The 17,655-nt window shown below is 38.3% G+C and overlaps 1 protein-coding gene and 1 long non-coding RNA gene across 3 annotated transcripts; one reads left to right on the forward strand and one right to left on the reverse strand.

The window, feature by feature from the left end:
• Positions 1–200: 200 nt before the first annotated feature.
• On the reverse strand, positions 201–1,301 carry LOC118611453. The gene is made up of 2 exons (XR_004954460.1): positions 1,116–1,301; positions 201–359 (listed from the first exon to the last, which is right to left on the reverse strand). It is a non-coding gene; the product is annotated as an uncharacterized LOC118611453 (long non-coding RNA).
• ZFP69B (ZFP69 zinc finger protein B) lies at positions 1,296–12,331 on the forward strand. 2 transcript variants are annotated; one of them, XM_016140042.2, is made up of 6 exons: positions 1,296–1,463; positions 1,940–2,390; positions 4,667–4,752; positions 6,611–6,737; positions 6,990–7,085; positions 9,494–12,331. In XM_016140042.2, exons 2-6 carry the CDS (start codon positions 2,156–2,158, stop codon positions 10,660–10,662), a joined length of 1,713 nt encoding a protein of 570 aa, XP_015995528.2. In that variant the 5' UTR covers positions 1,296–1,463; positions 1,940–2,155; the 3' UTR covers positions 10,663–12,331. The 2 variants fall into 2 exon arrangements, with proteins under 2 accessions (XP_015995528.2, XP_036088295.1); XM_036232402.1 differs by having other exon boundaries at positions 2,104–2,390.
• Positions 12,332–17,655: the final 5,324 nt, after the last annotated feature.

Genomic DNA, 17,655 nt, shown 5'->3' on the forward strand with positions numbered 1-17,655 from the left:
AAGTTACTCAATTTCTTCAAATCTCAGTTTTCTTATCTGCAAAGTGGGGATAATACTACTACTTACCTCAAGGGGTTGTTATGAGGACTAAATCAGTTAAAATATGTAATGCACTTGGAACGAAGCCTCATACTTTGTAAATACTATATGCTACTGTATTAGTCTGCTTAGGCTGCTACTACAAAATATAAGAGACCGAGTAGCTTAAAACAAAAATTTATTTTCTCGCACTTCTGAAGGATAGAAGTCTCAGATCAAGGTCTGGCAGGCTCAGTTTTTGGTGAGGGTTTTTTTTCCTGGCTTTGTAGATGGTGCCTTCTTGCTAAATCCTCATCATGCCCTTTCTTCAGTGCCTGTACCTTCAGAGAAAGAAAGAGTGGGAGGGAGGGGAGGAGGGTGAGACAGAGACAGAGACAGACAGACACCTCTCTGCTGTTTCTCGTAAGGACACTAATCCTATGGGATTAGGGCCCTGCCTTTATGATCTCATTTAATCTTAATTACTTCCTTTCTCCAAATACAGCTACACTGGGGTTTAGGGCTTCAACATATGAATTTGGGGGAGTGGGTGGAGAGACACTCAGTCCATAAAAGCTAGCAACTACATAGTTTCTATTTTTCTAAATTGCTATTTTTGTAAGCTATTGATATATATATTTGGAAAGATGTATTCCTATTTTGTTGGGGAGACAAAACCCAGCAATAAAACAGCATTACAGTGTGATCATTTTTGGGAAAAAAAAAAAAAAGAGGCATGAAAAACCACTGCTCTGTGTGTGTGTGTGTGTGTGTGTGTGTGTGTGCACCAAATGTTAACAATCTATTTCTGCTTGGTGAGATTATAGATAATAATTAATGCTTTGTGTATTTCCTGGCGTTTCAGAAATATAAGGAAAGCGACTGACATAAGAACTTGCTGAATTATAGAACAAAACACTATCTGATCATGGTATTCTTTTAGTAAAACCTTGGATTCTACTCCATTTTCATCCTTTTTTCATATATTTATTATACAGTGACAGTGGCATGGATTCCTTCATACCAATGTTTCGACAAAAAATGATACAGATGTTTCCCTTCTGTCAAGGGTTTCAAACTTCCCCACAGAAACTCACATTCCTATTCTCGGCAGAGGAGAGCTGGTTCTATTTCGTAGTCCCTGTGTGGGGTAGGGGAACAAGAACACAGGCTCCGGTTCTCCTGCCGAAGCGGAGCTGCTTCCCCCTGTTCGGATCCGGGATGTCACAAACGGAGAGGGACCGAAGCGCACGACGAGCATCCCGGGAGGCGACTGCGAGCGGGTAGCTGCCCTAGAGGACGCTGGGAACCACGCGTGGAGGCCGCGCCCGCGCAGGCGCAGGGGCCGGCGCCGTGCTACGTGGGAGCGTTTTCGCGTGGCGTGGACACCGGCTGGCCGCGGCGGTGGGCCGAGGGCTTGGGCTTGCGGTCCGCGCCGATGAGGGGTGAGCCGGAACTCTCCGGGGTCTGGGGAGGAGATGAGCAGGGGTGCGCCGGTTCTGCCCCGCGGGCGGTCACCCGTGGCGCGCGGTGAGCCCAGAGCCCCGGAGTCGGGCTCAGACAAAGGCTGCGAGGGCAGGGCCAGCCGGTACAGCTCTGGGGAAAGGTTCAGCCTCTCCATTTATCAGGGAGGAAACGGGATTAAAGCGGGTACAGGATTTGCCACAAACGACAAGTAAAGGAGCTGGGATTCAAATCCAGATCGTTTTTGATTCCAAATCTCAGACTGTTTTACACATACTGGTGCCTGAAACAAAGAATTGGGTTGTCCCCGACTATTTATGCTTCACTGACTCCAGCACCGTGCTTTGAACCATGTGTGTTGTGTATAAATTGTTCAGTGATTCGTGCAAGTTCTAGAATTCTGACCATGTGCTTGAGGCTTCTAGATTCTTTGCTGACTCTAATATTTTCTGTCCAGCATCACCAGGGGTCAATAGAGGTCGCTGTTTAGCATAAATACCTGGAGCTTCCTTCCACCTGCCTGCTGAGAAGACAAATGGAGCTCAATACGGGACGTATGCCTTGAGAGCCTTGATATTAAAAGGTCCAGACTCCGGATTTTGGTACTGTTATGTTCCCCAGGTTCCTGAGAGGGAGGTCACCGATACGACTGTGACGCCTCCTTTTAGAGTTTATGGCAGTTTCCTCATCAAAAGTGGACAAGCCCCATCAGGACTCTCTGCCTTGTGGACTGAGGCCAGAGAGTCCCACGGAAAGGAAGAGAAGGAGAGCAGATGTCATCATGCTGCAGCAGCTCCTGATCACCCTGCCCACCCAGGCCCCCACCTGGGTGAAGTTGCACCATCCAAGGAAGGCCAAGAAGGGGGCGCCCCTATGGGAGGACATGACTAAGATGTTTGAAAGAGAAGGTGAGAGTAGACTGATGGGTGGGAGGGAGGAAAAGCAACATCTTCTAGTGTGAGAAGGAAGGTAGACACCTGAGCAGAAGCATCTCCTGGGGAGACAATTGGGTAAGGGTCTCTGGAGGTCTTGATTATGGCTCCTGGCCTGGGGTTTTCCTGAGTAGTCATGTTCAACTTAAAACCATTATTTCAGTGTCATCACTGTATATGTTATTTCTTTTCATCTTCCCCATGGGTGTATAGGGCAGGGAGGACTTGCCTGATTTTCCATATTTTATAATAAAGAAATGTGAATCAAACAAGAGAGCTGGCCAGGTATTTGGTGGCTAGGTCAGAAGTAGAAGGCAGCAGGGAGAGTACCAGGTGAGCCCGGAGTATCTTGTGCTAGAAAGCAAGAAAAAGCTCAAAAACTAATGGAAATTTATCACATGAATACAACAGCCAGGTTCAGGGGGCTTCTACTGGACAAATTTGACCATGTAAGTGTGCAAATTGATTGTAACACCTTGAATAAATAAAATTCCATAAGTTCATGATAATATTAAAATAGAGAAGGAAGGGGGAAAAACTCATTTGCCAACATTGGTGGTGATTAATACACTGATTTCTTACTTTGAAAATAGATTATTATGTGAATGAAGGATGCAATTTATCTTGCTTGTTAGATCATTTCCATTTATTGAGGGAAAGTTCTTTACTGAAAATATCTGCCAATAATAAATATAGAAGAAATTATAGAATATTTTATTATAAATGAAATAATTGAAAGGTTGACGGAGAACAGGATATTCACAAGGTATCAGAGTTTCGTGCCTATACATTATTTGCTAAATGCCAAGGAAAGGACATACTTTTCCAATGGTGATATCTGGTGGTCAGATCTTAACCAAGTGTCCCAATAAAGAGATAACCTGACATTTTGCACCTTGTGGGTAATGCACTATAAGGCACATGATATCACCTGTAAAATGTTTAACGTGATCCTAAATTAAGCTTAAAGACTGAACTTCTGGTTTAAAGAAAATACAGGGAATGGAGAAATAAGATAAACCTCACCATGAGGATATAATCCGACTGTTCTAATCTCTAAAAAGAGCGAAAGTCCTGGAAAAAGGGGAAATACTATTCTAGAGTAAGAGAGAGTAGAGATAACAACCACTTTGAATGTGTGAACCTTTACTGGTCCCTGGTTAGGAAAAAATCCATAAGAAGAGACAGTTTGGGAACAATTGAGGAAATCTGAATATGGGCTGAATTTTTAGATGATACTGTGGAGTTACAAATGGTATTATGATAAATGATATTGTGGTTACTCAGTAGAAGAACGTTATTTGAAGTATTTTTGGATGAAGTATCATGATGTCTATAAATGCAAAACGGTTTAGAAAAAAATACAGATGGATGAAGCCAATATGGCCAATGTTAATAGTCATTGAATGTAGGTGGTGGATATATGAGTGTTCGATATTCATGATAAAAAGTTGGGAAAAAAATACGAGGACAATGATTGTGTGCCTTCATTCCTAATTTATAATTTAATACCTCAAATTCAGCTGCTATTTCTTGGAATTCTAGCAACCTGGCAGGGTGTTATGTTTAACACTTTAAAAGATGGGAAAAAATAAACCAAATACAGTTTCTACGCATTTACTCATAATTACACTCAATTGAAGGAGATAAATATCTAAATAAATATAATAGGCAGCCTGGCATAGATACCAGAGGGGAGAAAAAAACTTTGGGGGAGTACAGGGGAGAGGAACGTTTCTCCTTATTAAGGATGCCTTGAGAAAATTTCACTCAAACTGGTCCAAAAGGATACCTCAGTTTTTTCACTGAAGAGGACCTGGGGGAAAGTGCTTGAGGTGGGTACTATCCAGGTATGTTCAGTGAATGGTGAATAGGATGACGTGGGGGAGTGTGGCCAGTGGATGAGGATGATGTTAAGAGGGAGATAATACTTGGAGAAGCAGTTTTGGACTGGCGGTGGAGGATTTTGAAGCCCATGGTGAAATGTTTGGATTTTTCTTTCTTGTCAGTGGGGAGCCTCTGAGGATTTTTGAATAGAGGCGTGCTTTTGGTCTAGCACTGACATTGAGAAACATTAATCCCCAAAGCACTACAGATCCTCATTAGAGAGGTTCCAGTCTGCCCTTGAATTGTTCTAAATGTGCCTCTTCATGAATGTATTGAGGGAGGAGCCACATTAGCAAGTCTGCAGGCAGTTTTTTGATTTGGGGGATCTGGGAGATACAAACCTCATGGCTCTTTTCCTTCCCCAGCTCTGCTATCTCAGGATGCTGATGAGACTCAGGGAGAAAGTTTCGAGAAGGAAGTGACCCTGGGGCCCTCTACAACAGAATCCCAGGTGGGTTGGAGTTTCCTGTCACTTACTTGAAATTGTTTCTCAGATTTTAAGAGCCCTAGACTTGGATTTTCTTTGACTTTGATTTACCTGGCTTGGATTTTCTTAGCCTGTTCGAAACGAAGCTGAATCCATTGATTTCCCAGGTAATTTCCCCACCAGTAGTAACCTTCCTCAGGAATCCTCTTGTTTCTAGCAAACCTCCAGCCATTTATGCAACACATTTAAAAATTATGCTGGTGTGTGGGGGATGGGGTGGTAAAAGTATATAGTGTAGTTCTTACTCTTAAACCTCAGGAATGTCATCTGGTAGAAAGAAAAACATTGTAAACATTTTAAGCCCCATTTAAAAATGAACACATACAGATTCTGGTGTTCTTGGAGATGTATACACTTCATTAATGACCTATGAGATGATTTTTGGTCACATACTGGAGCACAATGGTAGCTGAAAAGAGAAATGAGTAGAGAAGCTCCTAGCGGGTCATGAAAGGCAACAACTAAATAGGCTGAACAGAAAAGGAAAGAAAACTTCTAAGAGTAGAGTAAGTGTCCGTATATCATAAACGAGCTAATCAGAAAACCAGTGGCACCGGCAAAGCTCTATGCTACCAAAGCCCAGAAGCATAGGGAAACTCAAGAAGAAAATTATAATCAGAGAAAACCAATACAGAAGGAGATATTATTAGAGAACAGAAGTGTTTTATTTTAAGAATTTTTTAAATTAATTTTTTGATGACATCGATTAATGAAATCCAGTAAGTTTCAGGTGAACAATTTAACAGTAAGGCATATAGATATTGCATTGTGTGGTCCCCTCCCATAGTTAGACTTTTTTTCTGTCGCCACATATTTGACCTCTTTCACTCCATCTCCATCCCTCCTCTCCGCTTCCCTCCCCCTTTGGTAACCACTAGTCTGTTGTCCATGTCCATGAGTCTCTGTTTGTTTGTCCTGCTCGTTTGTTGCTTTTAAGTTTATATCCCACATGTGAGTGACATCATGTGGTTTTCAACTTTTTCTGTCTGGCTTATTTCGTTTAGCATGATTATCTCAAGGTACATCCATGAGAAGTGTTTTAAAGTGGGGTGTCTTAGCTTCCAAAATTACATGGTACAGGATTTAGTCCCATGTGTTTAACCTTCCTGAAATTCAGTTTGTCATTTGTTCAATGTGGATGCTAATATCAGCCTAATAGGCATGAAATACATTATTTACGGTACATAAAAAACATTAAAATAGTCTCCGTACTTAAGGAATTTGTTGAGTCTTCTGGATTTTGAGTTCTCTTTGCATTTGGGAATATTTTTTTTTAAATAGCTATCAAATGGTTATTTAATTTGTCTAGATCGTACATAACAGACTCTTGTACTTCACAAGGCAGAACGTCGACTTCCATCAGGGAACCTTCCTTACTAGGTATAATTCCTGCACTCTCCAGAAACATGCTCTTCTCACATACTTTTCTTACTAACAGAAATACCCAGCTACTAGTATTTTACCCAAGCTGAAATGTTCTCATTTTCACTAATTCTTTCAGCCCAGCAGTGGTCCCCATCTCTTCTTGTGGCCTTTGCCCCTTTTGAACTCTCTTCTTTCTCACATATTTCTGATCTTTATTGTCTTTAAGTTATTACACAATGTTCTGTGACCTTCTTTAATATTGCATGACTATTTTGCTTTCCGCCAAGTTTTAAGTTGCAAAAGACAGCTTACATGCCCTAACCTGCAGCAGAGAATCATCAGCCAAACAATTCCCAAGAGGGTGTCCAGGAAAACTTGACTAGAATCTTAAAAGATTAGATAAGGTCAGAACAACTTCCTGAACTCTGGCTGAAAAGGAACATATTTGATATTCTAGGAACTGTTAACTTTCAAGGACATATCTGTGGACTTCACCCAGGAGGAGTGGGGGCATCTGGCCCCTGCTCACCGGAATCTGTACCGGGAGGTGATGCTGGAGAACTATGGGAACCTGATCTCAGTGGGTAAGGATGAGTCCCGCTTGTAACTAGAACCTACCTATTGGAAGAAAATCTTTATTTCTAAGTTAAATGGTATGCTTGGGCTTTAGGTTCTCTTTTATAGGTTTCTATACCAAATCAGGATTGCTGTGGTCTTTTGTGCCCTGGTCTTTGTACGCCACCCTTCAGAAAATCTGAATACCAAAGAACTCTCTTGAAATTCTTGGAATGGCTTTTTGACCTCAGCACATACAGTTTTTTCTTCTCCATGAGCAGGATACGAGCTTTCTAAACCTGGTGTGATTTCCCAGTTGGAGAAGGGAAAAGAACCCTGGCTGATTGAGAGAGAGATTTCAGGAGGTCCAAGTTCAGGTAAGAGTAAGACAAATGGAGTCTTTGTCATGTTTGCCAGAGAGTTCCACTCAAAAGTTTCTCTGGGCTGTGGGGAAAGGCTGAGGCCACTAGGATAGAATTCACAAGAAACCTGATTACTACCGTTACCCGTTTCCTGCATTTGCCTCTTCTCATTAGTTTCTCTGGAGTCAGAGGAAGAGATGCCTTTCTCGTCAGGGTAAGTCGTCTTTACCATATCTCCTGATCTGACTTCTATGATTTTCTTGCTTTCTCTAGCATTCTAAAACCTACCCTGATCATCGTTTCTTTCTCTTGTACATTCAGGTATCCACAGATCTCTCCTCATTAAATACAGTACCCTTCACTGGATTCTCATGTCATTTTATCATAGATTTCACTCTCTCATGATTCCATTTAAAATCTTCCTACTACATTTTATTCTGTGATCCTAGCTTCAATTCTGATTATCTTTTTAATTCGTGTGACTTAACTTTTTATTTCAAATAATTTATGACTCTTTAAGAAATCACTACAGAATTCCTTACCAAATCTGGTGGCTCCGTCAACTTCTAAGAACAGTAATAGTGACAGCTATTTAACGAGCTGGCCTCTGTGAGTCGTGTGCCTACTCTGGCCTCATCTTACAAATGGGGAAAAGAAAGCTCAGAGAGTAAGGAATTTCTACAAGGTCCCTAAACTACTACTTAGTGGAGTCAGTATTTGAATTCTAATCATTCCGACTCCAACTCCACAGCTTGCGTGCTTATGGTGCTATTCTACAGGCCAGCATTAGGTTGTATAGACTTCATCACCTCGGTATTCTTTCCTCCAACAGCCAATTTAATAGTATTGTTTCCTTTTTCAGTGTTTCTCATCAATATCCTTTCGATACAGATTTATTCTTTCCACCTTTGTTAGGATAGGCTAAACTACTACAGCAAATGGATTCTAAAATTTGTCTCAAATGGAATAGGAATTTCTCACATCTACTGGTCTGTTGGTTCAGTGGACAGTTCTTTTCTTCCACCTGGTGGCTCCACAATCCCCTAGAGTCTCCTCATCATCTGAATTTAGCCAGCAGTAGGATAAGCACAAGAGGGAGTTCGTTTGGGAGTTTCTTATGGGCCAGCCTGGAGTGGTTCACATCACTTTCACGCTCATTCACTTCATGGGGGAGACCTTTGTCACTTAACTCAATCAAATTCAAGGAAGACTGGGAAATATGGTATAGTTGTGTATTCAGAAATGGGGAGAACAGATTACAGTGAACAGCCAGCAGTCTCTGCCACAATCCCCAAGGAGCCCCTGTCTTTTACATTGCAGTTCTGTTTCTGTACAAACTCCCACAAATGAATTGTGATGGTTTCAACTCTCCCTTTGACACCTATATTCTCCATATTTTCATCTTGGTCTTATACATTCGTATGAACTCTAATCCTATATATCCCTGGTATCTAGGACATCTCTATATAAATGCACTGTTGTCACTTCAAACCCATAAATAAGCAAAAATTATGAAGATTGATAAAAATCCTGTGAGTTTGCAGGGAAAGGCACTCACATTCACTGAAAGCACACATACCCACGACCCAATAATTCCTCTTTAGTAAATCCTATGAAACACTGACAGGCGTGTACACAAATGTATGTATAATGGGAAAATTTAGATAACTACTGTTTTTCAGTAGGGAAAAGTCAGATTATGATATATTCATTAAGTGTAATGTAATGCAGTTGTTAAAAAGAATGAGGTAAATATAAATATATAGACATGGTGAAAGGGGGCCTAAAAATGTAGATGAGTTAAAAAACAAAACAGATACATAACTCTATGTATACCATAATCCCTTCTCTGTGCAAATGTATATTTGTGAACATATATATGTAAATGCAAACATTCCCATCACATGTTGTTGAGAAATGTCTGAACAGATGCAATCCACAATCTTAAGAGACTGAAGGGAATGGGGATGAGGTTGAGGAAGCTACCCCATTTTAGTGAATGAATTCCTATATTATTTAATGTTTTAATGTGTAAAAAATATGAGATAAATATTTTTAAAATTTTTAATAAAGAAAATTTTGTCATACAAATAAGGGCTTGAGATGATATGGTATTAGAATCCTGTCTTCCTTAATCTTATCTCTTATATTTGCCCTTACACCAATGCTTTCTTCTTACTCCATTTTCTCTTGCAATTCCCATGGTTGAACTCTCCTGGTTTTTTAAAGTCACCCCTTGACAGCTTCCTTTGACCACTTCCTCACTTCCTTCACATTAGCTTTCTAGGTGGCATGATCACGTTTAAAGACAATCCAAGCTTCCTTAACTAGTATGTTATTTTTCTCTCCTGTTCTTACTATAGCCATTTATTTTTTTTAAATGAAGTGAATATGGGTCATTTGTATTTTTAAATTTCTTTCAGACTTGGAGAGTAAAACAGAATCCAAAGAGTTAACCTTAAAGAGTGATATTTCGTGGGAAGAATTACACCATGACCTGATGCTGGAAAGGTCCACAAGAGGAAGCACCTTGCACACCACATTTGGAAGAATCACCAAATGTGTTAAGTTAGAAAGTCACCAGGAAAACCAAGGAATGGGTGAAGGGCAGATCCCCTTGATCCACAAGAAAATGCTTACTCAGGAGAGAAGCCAAGAATCTAACAGATTTGAGAAAAGTATTAATGTGAGCTCGAAAGTTATTCCAGGACCAGTAAGTACTCCAAGAAAAAGGGACCGTAAATATGACAAAGCCAAAAAGAGAAGTAGATGCCATTTAGATTTGATTAATCATTCAAGGAGTTATACAAGAATAAAAACCTTTGAGTGTAATATTTGTGAAAAAATTTTCAAACAGCTTATTCACCTTACAGAACACATGAGAATTCATACTGGTGAGAAACCTTTCAGATGTAAAGAATGTGGAAAAGCCTTTAGCCAAAGTTCATCCCTTATTCCACATCAGAGAATCCATACTGGTGAGAAACCCTATGAATGTAAGGAATGTGGGAAAACCTTCAGACACCCATCATCTCTTACTCAACATGTGAGAATTCATACTGGGGAGAAGCCCTACGAATGTGGTGTATGTGAAAAAACATTCAGCCAGAGCATTGGGCTGATCCAGCATCTGAGAACTCATGTTAAAGAAAAACCTTTTACATGCACAGACTGTGGAAAAACATTTTTCCAGATTAGACACCTTAGGCAACATGAGATTATTCATACTGGCGTGAAACCCTATGTTTGTAATGTATGCAGTAAAACCTTCAGCCACAGCACATATCTAACTCAACACCAGAGAACTCATACTGGAGAAAGACCATATACGTGTAAGGAATGTGGGAAAGCTTTTAGCCAGAGAATACATCTTTCTATTCATCAGCGAGTACACACTGGAGTGAAACCTTATGAATGCAGTCATTGTGGGAAAGCCTTTAGGCATGATTCATCCTTTGCTAAACATCAGAGAATTCATACTGGAGAAAAACCTTACGATTGTAATGAATGTGGAAAAGCCTTCAGCTGTAGTTCATCACTTATTAGACATTGCAAAACACATTTAAGAAATACCTTTAGCAAAGATATGTGAAATATGTTCAACATCAAAGAATCCTCATCTTGGATTGGTGATTTTCTGACTTTTAGATTTCGAGAACCAATAATATTTTTATTGGTTTGACCCAAAGTTACAACTATTAATTTTTCCATATTAAAAAACTCACCTATTATTAACATTTTTCAGAAAAGAAAGGCATTTTAATATTTAAACATATAGGAAAGATTTAATCATAAAGAACAGCCCTTTATATCGAATTAAGTCACCTTTGTGAAAATCTCCCAAATATGTGTTTATTTTTCTCATTTCTCTATAGTCCAGTGGAAACTTTATCATGGCAGGTCAGTGATCTGTGGACTGGCTTTTGAGAATCACTGTTTTAAATTTCCCTTTAATGAATCAGAGCAACTTATACTGTAGTCCTTTATATGGCTGGAAGAGGTATAAATAAAAATATTGGTTGGCTCATTTCAAGAAGAAACAATGTTAAAGGAAGTTAGCTAAAATTGATTGATAACCTACTATACATGAGATCCTTATGTATATTTTATGGTTTCTTATAAAGAAGAATTGGCAAACTTTTTCTGTAAGGGGCCGCATAGTAAATAGGTTTGTTAGGTGTTATGGGCCATAAGACCTCTGTCAGAAATGGTGAACTCTACCATTTTAGTATAGAATCATCCAGAGACAATATATGAACCAGGGTATCTCAGCCTTAGCATTGTTGATCTTTTGGGGTGGATACTTTGTTATGGAAAGCTGTCCTGTGCACTGTTTATCTCTGGTCACTAGATGCCAGTGGTTCCCTCACCCGCAGTGACAACCAAAAATGTCTCCAGACATTGCTAGATATTCCCTGGGGATTAAGATTATCCCTAGTGAAGAACCAAAATGAATGAATGTAGCTGTGTTCTAATAAATTTATTTAAGAAACAGTTATTGGGTTATATGTAGTCCAAAGGCTGTAGTTTGCCACTTCTGTTATAGATTATGTAAATAACTACTAATGGCAAGAAACACATTTAATGTCAAATTAGTATGTTTGTGTATATATCTGTCGCAAGTCTTATGTCCTTATTAATTCCTTTTGTATTTTGTTGCAAGAATTTTAAGGAATCACATTTGTAAAGCTGTTGTGGAAGCCTAGGTTGTATTTATGGAAATATTTATGAAGACTTCAGTGTATAGTGATGCTTGTTTTGGTTCATCTATAAGTACTTGGGAAATGTGTCTTAAAAGATAAGCACTCATTTTTAAGACAGCCGCAATGCTGTTATTACTCCTAAAATTATTAGCCATAATTCTTTAATACATATTGATGACTTTTTGAGATAGAAATATTGAGATCAGCAGTCACCATTTTAATTTTTTTAGTTTTCCCTTTGATAAGTATATAGTATTAGATTTGAAAATGTGCATTCTGTTGATTGGAAGGGATTTAGAGGTAACCCCCAGAACAACACATCTAGGGACCCACTAAAGAGGTCGAGGGAGAAAGTGACTGCAAGAGCCATATTGAGGCAGGGAAGTATGAGGGAGGAAGTGGAGGAACTGACTTATAGTAGTACTTCACTACACTTAATAAATGCTGCATCCTTCCAAACATAATATGAGATAGGTCAAGTTCAGCTTCTTAGGTAGCAGAATAATTCGAGTGCCTGAGCATTGTGTGAACTATCAAAAGTAAAACTGTAAATCTGGACTATAACATTATCTCTAGATTTTTTTGTATTGCTACATTTATTTTTTTTTAACTGGACTCTAGTTCTTAAGTCCTTGTGTGACTTTGATGGTGCAAAGAGAAAGGGGAATATGCACTCTTCCTTACATATGTTCTATCATGTTTCTGTGGTCTTAGGTTTCCTAAGAGTTTGGGGTTTTCTTATGGCTTCTTTCAGGGCAGGGCGCTTTATCAACAGTCCCTGTCTCAGTAATCTCATGTAGCCTTATGGCATAAAATACCATCTCTATTTAACTGTCAAATTTACATCTCCAGCCCAGACCTCCTTCATGAGCCCCAGCTTTGTTCCTGACATTGGGTCTTTGCACCAGCTGTTCCTTTAGATATCCTACACCCTTATCTTCTCAAACTTTGCTCAGATGATGTGTTTTCACTGAAGCCTATCCTGATCATGCTGCTATACTTAGTATTGCAATCAGCTCCTTACTCCCCAACTCCAATATTCCTAAACCACCTTAATTTTCTCTTTTTTTGTTATCACATATCACCTAACATAATAGATATTTTTGCACATTTATTGTGCTTATTGTTTACTACTGTCTCTAGTATGTAATCTATGAGGGCAAGGATCTGTTTTTTTCACTGACGTATATCACATAATAGGGACTCAAATATTTGTTCTATTCTGATTTGAACTGCTTGACTTATGTATCCCTGATAACAGCAGAGAAAGGTGATCCCTGTACTTTCCTATCTAGATTTTGTACATAAGATCTTTCTGTTTCTTTTTCTTTTTTTTTTATTTTCTTTTTTCTTGCTTTGCAAATGGATGCAATTTATAGGCCTCTAAGAACTATGAATTATAACCGACATACTTTTAAGATGGCAGGGTATTTTTTAATTTGCCAAAAATGCAGTTAAATATGACTGATTAACAACATAAGTTTACCTTTGTTTTGTAAGCATGAGTTAATAAAAAGCTAAGGGTGAGTAAAGGACAATACAGCAGCAGATAAGAGATGTCAACACAATTTTGAAGAGGAGTGGTTACTGATTTAGCATAGCCTACAGATAAGTATCCAGGCAAGAAGTCCCTGGGAAGACAGGCCTTGGAGACACTGGGCATCATGGAAGACGAAGGGTTGAAAATTGGAATTAGTTGGAATTCTGTAGTTAGACCCCAAGATCCTCTCACCTACCCCATACACACACATTCCTCTCTCATCTCTTTCTCCATTCCATTACCACTTTCCCTCATCTCAGAGGAGACTAGAAGTTTGTTCCCTGGAGAAGGAGGACCAGAGTTGCTCTGGAATCAGGGACACCAGAGACAGTAGAGGCCAGGGGTAAGATGCAGGGCTGGAAACGAGACTAAGGCTACATGTGAACTGTAGGGACCTCATCTACTTTTGCTAGTGAAAGCCAGGCTCCACCCCTTCAATAGTCTCTACCTTCATCCCCCAAACATAGGCTGAGTGGCTTATAAACAGTAGAAATATATTGCTCACAGTTTTTGAGGTTGTTAATCTGAGACCAGGATACCAGCAGGGTTGGGTTCTGGTGAAAGTGGCCTCTTCTGGATCACAGACTGCCGATGGGTCCTCACTCCTGGATGTGTATTAGGCATCTCAAATTTAACAAGCCCATTTCTGAACCTGCTCTACCTCTAATGTTTCTTGTTTCCATAAATAGGAACATCTAATTAGACTCATCCTTGATGCCTCTAACTCTATATTAAATCCATCAAAAATTCTGTGGGCTCTATCTTCAAAATATATCTTTTCTCATCACCTCTACTACTGCTACCAAGTCCAGTACATGATTTTCTCTCACTTGGATTATCGCACACTTGCATCCCCCATGGTTCATTCTCCAAATAGCACCCAAATAATTTTGTTAATATAGAAGTAAGATCATCCTGCTTCTCAGTTCAAAACTCTCAAGGGCTTCCCACTATTTTCAGAATAGATCCAATGTTCTTAACTATAGTTTGTCTTAATATAGCATTCAATGCACATGCCCACAAGTGCTTCCACCTCAGAGCCTTTTGCCTGCTGCTAACATGCTCCTTCTCCAGATATCAACATGGTTCACTTCCTGTCTATCAAGTCTGTTCAAATAGCATCTCATCAGAGGAACTTTTCTTGATTACCCTCTATAAAACATCTCCCCACTTCTTATAGTTATTCTCTTGGGTTGATTATATTTTACTATTTCTTTCACCCTTTTTACTAGTTTGAAGTTAGGTACTCTACTTCTTTTAGTAGTTGTCCTGAAATAACATGCATCTAAAAAAAACTTTATTAAATTATAATAGTCATATGGATAAATGAATACATGTGGATATCTTGATGAATTTCAAAATTAAATATATCTATGTAACCAGCTCATAGATTAAGAACAGAAATTATAGCATTTCAGTCATTATCCTCCAAAGGGTAACATCTAAAACCATAGGTTAATTTCACCTGTTTTTGTACTTTATATAAATAGAATTACATGGTGTGTATTCTTTTGTGTCTGGCTTCCTTTGCTCAACACTGTGTGTGTGAAATTCATTAATATTGAGTGTAGTTGTTGTATGTTTATTTTCATTGTATGTATTCCATTTTGTGATACTGAAATATTTATTTACCCACTCCACTGTTGATAGGCATTTGAGTAGTTTCCAGTTTGGGGCTAATATAAAGAGCATGCTATAAACATTCTAGTATATGTCTTTTGGTGAACATATGTATGCATTCCTGTTGGGTGTACACCCAGGAATGGGATTACTGCGTCATAATGTTCGGCTTTAGTAAATACTGCCAAATGTTTTTTCAAAATAATTGTACTAATTTATATTCTCACTAGAAGTGTCTGAAATGTCTGGTTTTTAATTTTTATCTGGGTTAATTTATCAGTCTTTTCTTTATGTTTAGCACTTTTCATCCCATGTAATAAATCTATGCCTATTGCAAAATTATAAAAATATTCTCCTATTATGTTCTAAAGTTTCATTGTTTTACCTATCACATTTAGCTCTGCAAACCAGCTAGACTAATTTTTGTGTTGTAAAGTAGGGGTCAACATGAATATCCAATTGACCCAGTACCAATTTATGAAAAAGACTTTCTCTCCCCCACACTTGTCATAAATCAGGTGATGGTCAATGTTTGTGTCTGAATCTGGACCCTGTTCTGTTCCGTCGTTCAGTTTACCTATTATTTCACCAATACCTACCACATTTTTCTTAATTACTATAACTTTATAAGAGGTTTTTATAAGTATTCTAGCTAATGATGTACATTTTTTTTACTTATTTAATGCTATAAATTTAATGTTAATGATACCTCTACCCTCCTCCAAGATAGTCCTTATAGAACTTAAACTTAGTTTAACATAATTAACACTTAAAAGTGTTATATTTTAACTTAGAATACTTTAACTCCATCCCCTTCTGACTTACATGCTATTTTTCTTGGGTATTTTAATTATATCTTTTAAAACCTCACAAATAAAAGATTTTTAGTCTATAAATGCTCATTTAGATTTAGTCATGTATTCTGATTTCTTTGTTTTTCTTTCCTTTTTGTATCTTTGTGCTTTCATCTGGAATCATATTCTTTCTACCTGAAATTCAACCTTGAGAGTTTCCTTTAGTATAATCTTCTGGTGGCAAACATAGTTTTTGCTTTTGTCTGAAAATATCTTTATGTCACCTCTATTCTTGAAGGATTTTTTTTTTTTACTCTGCACTGAATAACTCTGGTTGTCAATTATTTTCTCACAAAACATTGAAGATTTCATTGCATAATCTTCTGGCTTCCATCATTGCTTTATTGCTGAGATAAATTTGCTGTCATAATGCCACTTGTATTAGTTATCAAATTTTGCCATTGCATTAGTTAGCAATTGCTGCATAACAACTCTAAAATTTGTTGGCTTAAAAAATAAACATTTTTTAATCTCACATTTTTCATGGATCAGTAACTCAGAAGCTGCTTAGATGGGAGATTCTGGCTCAGGATGCAGTCAACATGAAGTTGCCATCAAGATGCCAGCTGATGTTAGCGTTATCCGAAAGCTTGATTGGGGATAGAGAATACACTTCCAAGATGGCTCACTCATGTGGCTGGCAAGCTGATCCTCCTGGTTTTCAGCTGGCTTTCCTCAGAGCAAGCAAGGAGTATGCAAGGTAGAAGTGGTAATGTCTTTTATGACTTAGCTTCTGAAATCACACACAATCACTTCCCCACATTCTATTCTTTAGAAGTGAGTCTGCCTCACATTCAAGGGGAGAGAAATTAATCTCTACATATTAGAGGGAGGAACGGATGTATTTTAAAACCACCACAGCTACTTTTAAGATTTTCTCTTTGTCTTCAGTTTTTTGAAGTTTAACTATAATGTATCTAAGTGTGGATTTCTTTTTATTTATCCTGTTAGGTAGTTATTGAGTTCTTATATCTGTGATCTGGTTGCTTTCATAAATACTGAAAAAAATTCAGCCATTATCTCTTCAAATACTGTTTCTGGTCCAGCTTTTTAAACTTATGCTAAATCTTCTCCCTTAATCATGTATGTCTCTTATCCTCTCTTCTGTACATTCTACCCTTTTGTTTCTCAATGCTCTATTCTAGATAATCTCTTCTGACCTACTTTCCATTTCATTTATTCTCTATTCAGCTATGTCTACACATTCACTGAGTTCTTAATTTTGTTACAGTATTTCTGTCATAGAATTTCTGTTTAGTTCTTTTTTTTAGACCTGCTCTATCACTTTTAATAGTTTCCAGATACCTGCCCAAACTGTCTGTTATCATTTATTTCTTTGTACAAAGAAAATAGAAATTATTTTACAGTTTGCATCTGATAATTCCGAAACAAGTTATTTTTGCATGTCTTTTTCTGTTTATGTTTCTGGTGAAGCATTCACCAAAGATAGTCTTGTTTCCTGTGTACCTGTTTATCTTTAATTCTGTACTTAAAATTTCTATGATAACTTTTGTGTAGGAACAATTTAAGACCTATGAATATACTGCTTTCCTCCAGTGAGGATTTGTATTTGCTTTTGCCAGTTATCTGTCTGGTGGCATTACAGTCAGAGACCGCCGGAAACCAAGACAGGCAATTTGACCCCAGCCTGTAAATTCCTCTCAAGCTATTCCACTACCAGTTCATCCTCATCCTGAAGGTGTAGCCCTTTGGAGTCCCAGTTATTATACAGAGGGTCTTCTATGTTGCCCCTTACACATTGTGTTTTATTTATTTATTCCTCCTTTGAAGTACAAAAGGAAGATCATTTTCCAGCTAGCTAAATGCCTCAGGGCAAAGCATCTTCCAGTGTTCCAAGTTGGATTACC

The sequence above is a fragment of the Rousettus aegyptiacus genome, unplaced genomic scaffold (assembly GCF_014176215.1).
Source record: "Rousettus aegyptiacus isolate mRouAeg1 unplaced genomic scaffold, mRouAeg1.p scaffold_m13_p_1, whole genome shotgun sequence".
Lineage (NCBI taxonomy): Eukaryota > Metazoa > Chordata > Mammalia > Chiroptera > Pteropodidae > Rousettus > Rousettus aegyptiacus.

Coding starts and splice junctions, on each gene's coding strand:
- ZFP69B (XM_016140042.2), top strand. CDS start 2,156: ATGGCAGTTTCCTCATCAAAAGTGGACAAGCCCCATCAGGACTCTCTG. Junction 2,391..4,666: donor TAAGATGTTTGAAAGAGAAG/GTGAGAGTAGAC, acceptor TTCCTTCCCCAG/CTCTGCTATCTCAGGATGCT. Junction 7,086..9,493: donor TTCAGGAGGTCCAAGTTCAG/GTAAGAGTAAGA, acceptor AATTTCTTTCAG/ACTTGGAGAGTAAAACAGAA.